At 46.3% G+C, this 12237-nt stretch overlaps 1 protein-coding gene across 1 annotated transcript; it reads right to left on the bottom strand.

The window, feature by feature from the left end:
• Window positions 1-1396: 1396 nt before the first annotated feature.
• On the bottom strand, window positions 1397-10286 carry LOC137371469 (protocadherin-8-like). Its single transcript, XM_068034115.1, has 4 exons — window positions 7771-10286; window positions 7571-7656; window positions 7330-7466; window positions 1397-2055 (listed from the first exon to the last, which is right to left on the bottom strand). The coding sequence occupies exons 1-4, from the start codon at window positions 10159-10161 to the stop codon at window positions 1703-1705; spliced, it is 2967 nt and encodes a 988-aa protein (XP_067890216.1). The 5' UTR covers window positions 10162-10286; the 3' UTR covers window positions 1397-1702.
• Window positions 10287-12237: the final 1951 nt, after the last annotated feature.

The following is a 12237-nucleotide window of genomic DNA, read 5'->3' as shown; positions in this document are numbered from 1 at the left end:
GACAATTCGCTTCACTCTGAGATATCATGAAACAGCTGAGCACACTGTATACAGCAAAGGCTATGGGCCCTGACAACTCTACTGTAGTGCTGAAGACTTGTGCTCCAGAGCCAACCACGCCTCTAGCAATGCTGTTCTAGTACAGCTACAATACTGGCATCAATCCAACAAATAGAAAATTGCCCTGCTATATCCTGTTGACAAAAAGTGGGACAAATCTAATCCAGTCAATTACCGCTCTATCAACCTACTCTCAATCATCAGAAAAGTGATGGAAGGTGTCAACAGTGCTATTGAGTGGCACCTACTCACCAGTAACCTGCTAACCGATGCTCAGTTTGGGTTCTGCCAAGACCGCTCTGCTCCAGACCTCATTACAGCCTTGGTCCAAACATGGACAAAAAAGCTGAATTCCAGAGGCGAGAGCGGCTGCCTTTGACATCAAGGCAACATTTGACTGTGTGGCATCAAAAATCTCTAATGAAATTGAAGTGCGTGCCTACAGTGTTTACCACCTACATGATGCATTGGAGCAACTCACCAAGCCTTCTTCAACAGCACATTCCAAACCCACCTCTACCGCCCAGAAGGGCATGGACGGCAAGTGCATGGCAACACCACCACCTCCAAGTTCCCCACCATCCCGATTTGTAAATATATCATTGTTGCTTCATCATCAGTGGTGTAAAATCCTGAACTCCCTCCCAAACAGCAGGGAGCACCTTCACCACATGGACTGCAGCAGTTGAAGAAGGTAGCTTATCACCACCTTCTCAAGGGCAATTAGGGATGGGCCTTGCCAGCAATGTCACATCCTGTTAATGAATAAAAAGATGCAACCTCAGTTTAACATCTCCTTTGCAAGAGTGTACTTTCTTAGTAGTAGTGGCATCCTCGACTTTGTGTTTAAGGTCTCTGTGTGGGACTTCAACTTACAACCTTCCAACTCCAAAGTGAGACTGTTAGCATGGAGCCACAGCTAACACCTAACAAAAGATTTAGACCTGAAATGTTCACCTGTCCTTTCACTTTACTGATGTTTGAGGGCAGATGGTCTATTTGTGACATTATCTGTTCTTATTTCTAACTCCCGACATTTTTTTCTTGATACTTGGATTGTTGCCAAAGTTGAGTAAATCCCTTTACCAATGGTATTAAGTGAGTAGTTGATAAATTCCAACATATCCCATGTCTTATAGGATATATCACTCACATTCATGGTGTTCTTTGAAGATAAAACTTGGATTATACCACAACATTCAGGGTCACGTTCTGGGTAGTCATTTCCAGAATAAAGGGAAGAGAAGCATTGCATATCATACAAAGGAATTCATGCAGAAAAGTAAAAGTGTGGAACATATATATAACACAAGTTTTATTTACATATTTGCATGCCTTTACTTACAAAGCATTAAATTCTACACTAAAATAATGGAAAATAAAACACAATAAAACCAAACCAAAGTACCACCAATTAAAGTACAGAAACATGGCACATAAATGTTAATGTAAAATTGACTTATTTGACATTTACACATTCTGTATCAGCTATACATTTTACTTGAAAGAGATTTTCATGTGGAATCAAGAGTTCATACAGTAGTTAATATAAAAATAAACTGTTGCTATTATATACAGAATGAACAAATTGCACTATTTCAATACTTAAAAAAAAAATCAGTAAACCTATTGTGGAATCTGTTCAGATCTGAGAATGTCTGCTGCCTACATTGATCAATGACGTATTATGTGGCGGGGTGTGGCCTGTTGATCCCACAGAATGATACAGTGGTACCACAACAGAGGTTACAGTTTCAGATTCATTACACACGATCTTCTGATATACACTTTGCAGGCCTGCTGTTTTTGGTAAAAGTGCTTGATAGTATGTATCTTTCCAAAGTAGATCTCGGGGAAGTGAAGTGCTTTTCCCCAAAGTAGTAAGGTGCTGAGAGGTACTTGTGGAAGAAAACGTATTTGGCCCTTGTGAAGATGGGCTCCAGCAGCGATCTGAATGGCCAAGGATCTTGCATTCACTGGTGCAGGACCATAACCCTATCCAAGAGAAATCAACATTTTTTGTTATTCCTGTAACTGCAATATTAACTCTTCAGTGCAGTTTACTGAAATCCACAGTAATTACAATGAAAAATGCCTCAGGCCTAGACAGTTGTAATTAAAACTCCACTGTTTGAATATAAAAATTTTATTATAATTATCCTGAAGTAATGAGGTAGTGTGTTGCGTACCATCTGTTTTCTGTAATATTACCGAAGGGGAGGAAAGAATAGAGGCCATGTTTATGTTTATTGGCAAATAGGATGATCCTGAGTAAATCTGACTTCATTCAAGTTCATCAATAAATGTGTATAGCATTTGAAGCAGTTTTACTTTGCCTCAAACTGCAAACTCACTGATGTTTATCTCTTGTCCCCCAAACCAGTAGCATATGTGCCCATCATATTATAGTTCCTTGAAAGATAACTCTAAAGCGGCAGTTATACTGTCACTTTCAGAATAATGTGAAGTGCTTTTGGACATGCCTTGATGTAAAAGTGGCAGTATAAATAGGAAGCCAGATCCCAATCCAATTCATGACTTCACTAAAATTAAGCTTTGGCAGAGGTCATTTTACGTCAGTTTGCACTGGGTGCAGTATCCCTTTAGCCTGCATGTGAAACAGAATTATAAAAAAGTGCCCATGGACAATTGTGGCTTTCAAAAGGGAATTGGATAAGCACCTGAAGAGAAATAATTTGCATGGCTACAGGGAAAGGCCAATGGAGTGGGACTAGCAGAGTTGCTCTTGCAGAATCTGGCAAAGACAAGAGGGGTTGAATGGCCTCTTTCTGTGCTGTAACAATTCTCTGATATGCCGACTAGAACCTGGCTCTGAAAGATCCAAATGCAAACAATATGTTAAATATTGGCAAAAATCTACTAACATGATGGTATTAAGAATAAATACTAAAATTCTCCATGGGTGCATTGATTATAATGATCAAGCCAGTGTAAACTATAAGCAGTGTGAAACTATCTCTTCAAGGTGGGCTCAACAGTTTCCCACAATGTGATACCATTTATAGATGTGGTCACCCCGCAGTTTAAGGGTATGCAGGCAGAGAGGGAATGGGTGACTGCCAGGCAGTCAATGAGGGCTAGGCAGGTAGTGCAGGAGTCCCTTGAGTGCAGCTCCCTCATCAACCAGTATTCAGTTCTGATGACTGGTGACAGTGATGGTTGCTCTGGAATATGCAGCCAGAGTATAGTCCATGGCAGGCTCAGCTGTATGGAGAGCCAGGAGGAAGACTGGAAAAGCAATAGTGATAGGGGATTCAACAGTTAGGGCAACGGACATGTGATTCTACGGCTGCAAATGTGAATCCAGGACTGAATGTGGCCTCCCTGGTGCCAGAGTCAAGGATATCACTGAAAGGCTGCAGGGCACTGTGAGTGGGGAGGGTGAACAGCTGATGGTTGTGGTCCATATTGGTACCAACAACCTAGGTAGAAAGAAGGATGAGGTCCTGAAGGCAGAGTTTATGGAGCTAGGAAAGAATCTAATAAGCAGGACCTCAAACATAGTAATCTCCGGATTACTCCCCATACCACGCATTAGTGAGTATAGAAATAGGACAATATAGTAGATGAATGCGTGGCTGGAGAGATGGTGCAAGAGAAAGGGCTTTAGATTCCTCGGACATTGGGACCGGTTCTGGGGGAGATGAGACCTGTACAGGCCGGACGGGTTCCATCTGAACAGAGCTGGGATTAATGTCCTTGCGGGGTGATCTGCTGATGCTATTGTGGAGGGTTTAACTAACTTGGCAGGAGTGTGGGAACCAGGAAGTAATATTAGAGAGGAAAAGCAAGGTGCACAGAGAATTGGGAGAGACCGATAGCTGTAGAGTAGGAAATAGTAAGGCATTAGGTGGGATCAGAGTAAGAATGAATGCATAAGGTTTAAATTAGGTTTACTGTGCATGTATGTGAATGAGCGGAGTGTGGTAAATAAGGTTGGTGAGCTGCAGGCACAGAGAGCCACATGGAAATATAATGTTGTGGCGATAACGGATACCTGGCTCAAAAGAAAACCGACATGGCAGAGTACTAAATAATCCTGGATACAAGCTGTTCAGGAAAGATAGGGAAGTAAAGAAAGTAGGAATGGTAGCAGTATTTATTAAGAAGAAAATTAAAGTGCTTGGGAGACAGGATGTCTGAGAGGTCAAGGACAGAATCTATTTGGTTAAAATTAACAGATGATGGAGGTGCCATTACATTGCTAGGTGTATTCTATAGGCCACCAACTAGTGGGAAAGATATGGAGAAACAAATTTGGAAGGAAATTACAAAGAGGTGCAAGAATTATAGAGTAGTTATAATGGGGGACTTTAATTATCCTAATATAGACTGGAATTGTATTAGTGTAAAGGACAGAGAGGGACAAGAGCCTCTAGAGTATGTTCAGGAGAATTTTCTACAACAGTAGGTTTCCAGTCCAATGAGGAAGGAGGCACTGCTGAATCTGGTGCTGGGGAATGAGGTAGTTCAAGTAAATCACCTGTCAGTGGAGGAACATTTAGGGGACAGTGATCATAGTATCATAAGATTTTGGTTGGCCATGGAAAAGAACATCGAGCAATCTAGAGCAGAAATAATTAATTGGGGGAGGGCCAACTTCAATGAGTTGATAACAGATCTGGCCCAGGTAAATTAGAATCAAAGATTGGCAAAACTGTAATTGAGCAACTGGCTGCCTTTAAAGGGTACAGTCAAGGTACATTCCTATGAGGGGGAAAGGTATGGCAAACAAATTCAGAGCTCCCTGGATGATGAAAGAGATAGAGAGCAAGATGAAGCAGAAAAACAGTGCTTATGACAGATGACAGGTTGATAATGCAATTGAGAACCAGGCTGAAAATGAAAGGTTCAGAGAGAGGTGAAAAAAAAAGAGAAGCAAAGACAGAGTATAAGAGACTGGCAGCTAACATAAAAGGGAATCCAAAAGTCTTCCATAGGTATATAAATAGTTAACAAGTGTTAAATAAATTACATAAATGATTAACAAGTTCTATTTGGGTAATGCTGCCTAGAAGGAGTGAGGCTGATAAGGGACCTAAAAGGGGATTTACACATGGAGTCAAAGGGCATGGCTGAGGTACTAAATGAATACCTTGCATCTGTCTTTAACAAGGAAGAAGATGCTGCCCAAGTCATAGTGAAAGACGAGGTAGTTGAGACACTGGATGGGGTAAAAACTGATAAAGAGGAGGTATTAGATAGGCTGGCTGTACTTAAAAATCACCAGAACCGGATGTGATGCATTCAAGGATACTGAGGGAAGTAAGGGTGGAAATTATGGAGGCACGGGCCATAATCTTCTAATCCTTCTTAGATACAGCGGTGGTGTCAGAGGACTCGACAATTGCAACTGTTACACCCTTGTTCAAAAAATGGTGTAAAGATAAGCCCAGCAACTACAGGCCAGTCAGTTTAACCTTGGTGGTGGGAAAGCTTTTAGAAAAAATAATGCTGGACAAAATTAAGTCACTTGGACAAATGTAGATTAGTTAATGAAAGCCAGCACGGATTCATTAAGGGCAAATCATGTTAAACTAATTTGATTGAGTTTTTTGATGCGGTAACAGAGAGGGTTGATGAGGCTAATGCAGTTGATGTGGTGTACATGGACTTCCAAAAGGCATTTGATAAAGTGCCACATAACAGGCATGTGAGCAAAGTTAGAGCCCATGGAATAAAAGGCACACTGGCTGCATGGATACAAAATTGGCTGAGTGAGCGGAAACAGAGAGTAGTGGTTGTATTTTGGACTGGAGAAAGATATATAGTGGAGTTCCCCAGGGGTTGGTGTTAGGACCTCTGCTTTTCTTGATGTATATTGATTACCTAGACTTAAGTATACAGCACAGAATTTCAAAATTTGTAGATGACACAAAACTTGGGGGTATTGTGAACTGTGAGGAGAATAGTGATAAACTAGAAGACATTGACAGGCAGGTGCAATGCGCGGACAAGTGACAGATGAAATGTAATGCAGAGAAGTGTGAGGTGATTCATTTTAGTAGAAAGAATCAGGAGAGGCAATATAAAATAAGGAGTACAATTCTAAAGGCGTGCAGGAGCAGAGGGACCTGGGGGTATACGTGCACAAATCATTGAAGGTGACAGGGCAGGTTGAGAAAGTGTTTAATAAAGCATATGGTATCCTGGGCGTTATGAATAGGGGATAGAGTACAAAAGCAAGGAAGTTATGATAAACCTGGATAAGACATTGGCTCAGCTTCATATGGAGTATTGTGTCCAGTTCTGGGCACCACACTTCAAGAAGGATGTTAAGGCATTAGAGAGGGTTCAGGAAAGATTCACGAGAACGGTTCAAGGGATGAGGAACTTCTGTTACATGGGTAGGTTGGAGAAGCTGGGGCTGTTCTCCTTGGAGAACAGAAGATTAAGATCAGACTTGATAGAGGTGTTCAAAATCATGAGAAGTCAGTACAGAGTAAATAGGGAGAAACTGTTTCCATCAGCAGAAGGATCCAGAACCAGAGGACACTAATTTAAGGTGATTGGCAAAATAATTGGCGGCATAGTGGCGCAGTGGTTAGCACCGCAGCCTCACAGCTCCAGGGATCCGGGTTCGATTCTGGGTACTGCCTGTGCGGAGTTTGCAAGTTCTCCCTGTGACTGCGTGGGTTTTCGCCAGGTGCTCCTGTTTCCTCCCACAGCCAAAGACTTGCAGGTTGATAGGTAAATTGGTCATTGTAAATTGCCCCCAGTGTAGGTAGGTGGTAGGGATTATGGGACTACTGCAGGGTTAGTATAAATGGGTGGTTGTTGGTCGGCACAGACTTGGTGGGCCGAAGGGCCTGTTTCAGTGCTGTATCTCTAAATAAATAAATAACAGGCAATAGCAACACGAGGAAAAGCCTTTTTAAGCAGCGACTGGTTAGGATCTAGAATGCAATGCCTGAGAATGTGGTGGAGGCAGAATCAATCAAGACCTTCAAAAGAGAACTGAATATTTATATGAAGAGAAAAAATTTGTAGGGCTATGGGGAAAAGTCAAGAGATGGGCCTAGGCGAGATGCTCTTACAGAGAGCCGGCAGACATGATGGGCCAAATCGCCTCCTTCTGTGCTGTAACCATTCTATGATTCTATGACTACGAGTGACTTTATTTGAATTATATTTCAATCCTTGCATTACATTCAAAGTTTTCAGAACAACTGGGTCGGAAAGAATTCACTTGTGTGGACAGTAGCAGAGATTTATTAATCAGAATTATACTAGAAATCGTTGGCTCACCATTGTGCTTTTGACTGAGGGCATTCCTTTTGCTCACACCAATGCCGCTGATATCAGAGTCACTATCATTAAAGTCGCTGTCTCCTTTCCCACTGTCTTTCCCGCTGAATCTGTCCTGAGTTTGACGTGCAAGTTCGCTGAAAGGAAATGACAAAGGCATAGTACTTATTTATCCACTGTTCAACAGGATATGCTACTTAAATGTAACGAATAACTTGGACCTTGGTATAAAAGCACTTACCTTTTATTTAAAGCAAATTGTTTGCCTTGCCAGATTGCGATTGGATGAAGAGTTTGAGGTCCAAAACAAGAGATGGAAGGAAAACACTGAACAAACAGAAACAGAAAGTGTTAGGGAAATAATTACCACTGGCGCCATCGCCAATACCAACACACTCAACCTACGCCAAGACGGCGGCGGTAACTGGCAGTCACCCTCACCTCCGGCTCTGCTGTTCTGCGGCTCTCTCCTGACGGGTACTGACTCGCTGTGCCTTCGCCAACTTCCGAGCCCGCGGCGCCTGCACATTCGTTTTCTTCAGAACCGCCGGGATACCGCCGAACGCCGAGACTGACGGGGAAGCTGCCCTCCGAGCCCCGATTCCCTCTGTCCGCCTGCGGCGAGGCTTTCACCCAGCCGCCGGGCTCCTTGCCTTTGCCACAGGCGGTGGCGATGGTGATGATGGCCATCAGCAAGGCGACACAGCCGCCCGCCAGCACCAGGATGACGATGAAGGACGTGTCCCAACTCTGCTTCCCCGGGCCCAGCAATCCGCTGCCTCCGGGAGGCTCGGCGGCCGCGATGAAGTTGAGGGTGACGGTGGCGGACAGAGCGGGCCGGCCGCTGTCACTAACGGCCACGATGAGCCGCAGAGGCCCGGGCCCGAGCGGCTGCCGTGCGAGCGGGCGGCTGAGGTAGATTTCTCCCGTGTCCCTGCGGATGGTGAAGAGTCCGGCCCGCTCCCCGCTCACGATCCGGTAGCTCAGCCTCGCGTTCACCCCTTCGTCAGCGTCCCGGGCCCGCACGCGCGTTGCCAGGTAACCGGAGGACGCGTCGCCGGGCAGCGTGATGACGTCCGCGGAGCCGTTGCTAGGCAGCGGCTGGGTGACGACCGGCGCGTTGTCGTTGCGATCGGCGATCCTCAGGCTGATGGTGGCCGAACTGCTGAGCGGCGGGGAGCCGCCATCGGTCGCCTGGAGCCGCAGCTCGGCCTCTTGTAGCGACTCGCGGTCGAAGGAGCGGAGAGCGTAGATGGCGCCGGTGGCCGGGTCGACGGTGGCCAGGGTGGAGGCCGGCTCCAGCAGGCGGTAGGTGACCCTGCCGTTGTAGCCCAGGTCGGGGTCGCGGGCGATGACGGTGGCGATGTAGGCCCCGGGCTGGTTGTTCTCCAGCACCGACACCCGGTAGACGCTGCGGGAGAAGGAGGGCGCGTTGTCGTTCTCGTCGCCCACCCTGATGGTGTAGGGCCGGATGGTTCTGTGCGGGGCCGGGCCCAGATCCTCGGCCACCACCGTCAGGTTGTATTCGGCCGCCTGTTCGCGGTCCAGCGCCGCCGCCGTCACGATCATGTGGCTGCTGCCGTAGGCCGGGCGCAGCTTGAAGTGTTCGTGTCCGTACAGAGTGCAGGAGACCCGGCCGTTAGCGCCCGAGTCCCGGTCTGAGGTGCTGACCAGCGCCACGAAGCTGCCCTTGGCCGCCGCCTCGGTGATGTAGGCGAGTCCGGAGCTGCTGGAGGCCATCGGGGTGATGCTGATCACCGGCGCATTGTCGTTGACGTCCAGGATGCGGACGGTGACCTTGCAGCCGGTGGGAGTCGGGTTAGCTCCCAGGTCCTGCGCCTGTACATCCAGCTCGAAGCTCGGCCTGCTCTCGTGGTCCACCGGGCCTTCCAGGGTCAAGCGGCCGGACTGGGCGTCGAGTCGGAAGAGCCGCCGGACGTCGGCGGCCACCTGTGGGCTGAAGCCGTAAACCACCTCGCCGTTGAGGCCTTCGTCCGGGTCCACGGCCTCCAGATCCAGCAGCAGGGAGCCCAGCGGCGCATCTTCATCCAGCTCCACCAGGAAGGTGCTCTGCTCGAAGGCCGGCTTATTGTCGTTCCAATCCAGGACCCTGACCTGGAGCTTGGCTGCCCCTGTCCGGGCTGGGTTCCCTCCATCCTGGGCTGTCAGCTCCAGGGTGAAATAAGCTTCCGTCTCCCGGTCAAGCGCCTCGACCAGCACCAGCTCGGCGGATTTAACCCCGTCCGCCCTGGTCTGCACCTCCAGTTCGAAGTGCCTGTTTGTGGAAAGTTGGTAGTTTTGCAGATAGTTGGCGCCAACGTCGGCATCGAGCGCCGCGTCTAAGGGGACGCGGGTTCCCAGTGCCGAGCTCTCGGAGATTTCCACTAACATCTCCGAGTTGGCGAACTCGGGGGCGTTGTCGTTGATGTCCTTCACTTCGATCTCGACATGGATCAGGACGAACTTCTCCCGGGAGAAGTTCACCACGTCGAAGACGATCAGACAGGGCTCTTTCTCCTGGCAGAGCTGCTCTCGATCAATGCGGCCCTCGACCGTCAGCTGCCCGTCACTTTCTCCAACTTGCACTAAGGATGAGTTGGACTTTTGCATCAGACGGAAACCGCTCGGGCCGGCAACGGCCGCGTTTAACTGCAAATCTGCTGCCAGGTTTCCGATCACGGTGCCGGGAAATTCCTCTTCGTAGGTGGAGTACCTGGCCGTTTTGCAGTCACTCATCGGAGTAACAAGTAATACAAGAAACAGGGAACAGAGGTCGAAGAAGGGATCGCAGACTGGAGCAGCAAACTTGCCTCTGCTTCTTTCGGAAGTCATTTTCGCAATTTGGTTATTCTGTTCACTTTTTAATGAAATTCTTATTGTCAGTGGCAAGTCTGAGATTTGTTGCTTTCGGTATCTGTGCTCGGAATACCTTGCATATACTTTCAGAACTCAAGTTGCGAGCATAAAAGTATGTGCCCGAATTGTCACTTGAATCAATTCCGAGTGTGGAGTTGCCACCGGGCTGGGGTCTTTTATTGACAAGTGTATGTAAATTTGACAGTGGACAGCCAATCATATTCCGCGAGATGGGACAACAGTCTTCCTGACAGAGGATAACGAAGATGTCCAAGATATCGATTCTGGGTGAGGTTAGAAACCATAAATGTGCAAAATACTATCAAGTCAAGTACACTTGAAAAGTGTACATATTTATCTCTATTAGAAGAGAAGAAATATGTTTAAATTGAAAAAAGACAATGCCGATTGATTAGAATTAGCATTCTAGAACTGCGTGTATATTTTAATATATTAATTAGTTTGTCAGGTTAAAGATGTAAATATATAAACTAATGTTTCTCTAGTTTCACGTTAAAATTATGAACCATAAACACTAATGTACATAAGTAGTTTCACATGTTAAAGCTGCAAACCATACAGTGGTGCACTATCGCTGCTCATCCTTCTTGATTGTCTTTAGCCTTTGACAAGGTTGACAACACCATCCTCTTCCTCCTCCAACACCTCCTTCATTGTCCAGTTGGGTTGGACTGCTCTTGCCTGGTTCCATGCTGTCTCTCTGTTTGTAGACAGAGAATCTCCTGCTCTAGCTTCTCTTCCTGTTCCCACACCGACCTCTGGAGTTCCTCACGGATCAGTTCTTGTCTCCTCCTACTTCTCATCTTCATGCTACCCCTTGGCACCATCATCCAAAAACACGTCAGATTTTGAATGTTTGCTGATGACAGCCAGCTCTACCTCACCACTACCTCTCTTGACCCCTCCGCTGCCTGTAATTTGTCACGCTGCTTGTCTAACATCCAGTATTGGATGAGCAGAATTCCTCCAGTTAAACATTGGGTTGACTTATGCTATTGTCTTTGGTCCCCACCACTAACTCTGTTCTCCAGTCACTGACTCTATCCCCACCCTAGCCACTGTCTGAGACTGAACCAGACTGTTTACAACCTCTATGTCCTAGATGACACTCAGCTAAGGTTCCAACACCATATCCTTTCCATCATCAAGCCGGCCTACATCCACCTTAGTAATTTCCTCCGTGTCTGCCGTTCCTCAACCTATCTGCTGTTGAAGTCATCATCCATGCTTTTGTTACTTCAAAACTCAACTATTGTAGTGCTCTCCTGGCCGATCTTCCACCCTCCATAATCTTCATTATCTTCATCTTCCAAAACTCTTGGCCTGTATCCTAACTTGCACGAGTTTTTATTAACCCTTCACCTCTGTGCTCACTGACCGACATTGGTTCCTGGTCTGGCCATGCCTCAAATTTAAAATTCTTATAGTCATAACGGCACAATTTAGCACAATAGAGCAGTTTAGTCAGTCGCATTCCCCTGCTCCATCTCCGTAGCCCTACAAGTTTATTTCCCTCAATGCACATCCAGTTTTCTTTTTAACTCATTAATCATCTCCATTTCCATTACCCTTGTAGGCAGTGAGATCCAGATCATTACCGCTCGCTGCATTAAAAGGTTCTTCTTCACGTTGCCCCTGCATCTCTTGTCCAGATCTCTGTCCCCTCGACCTTGTACCATCAGCTAATGGAAACAGTTTTCTTTGTCTACCTGATCTTAAGTAGTCAAATTCTTCCCCCTTCTCCCATATCAAATCTCACCTTAATCTCCTTTGCTCCAAGGAGAATAACCCCAGCTTCCCAAACTAACCTTGTAGCTAAAATCCCTCATCCCTGGAACCATTCTGGAAAATCTCTTCTACACCCTATCAATGGCCCTCACATCCTTCCAATATCCAATTCATTTATATATATCAAAACAGTGGTGCTAGTACTGAACCTTGGGGAGCACCACTATCTATCATCCTCCAGTCTGAAAATCCACTACTTGCTGTTTTCTGTCCTTAAGACAATTTTTTATCCAAGCTGACATT

The sequence above is a fragment of the Heterodontus francisci genome, chromosome 6 (genome assembly GCF_036365525.1).
Source record: "Heterodontus francisci isolate sHetFra1 chromosome 6, sHetFra1.hap1, whole genome shotgun sequence".
NCBI lineage: Eukaryota > Metazoa > Chordata > Chondrichthyes > Heterodontiformes > Heterodontidae > Heterodontus > Heterodontus francisci.
This window is presented reverse-complemented; position numbering and strand designations above follow the sequence as displayed.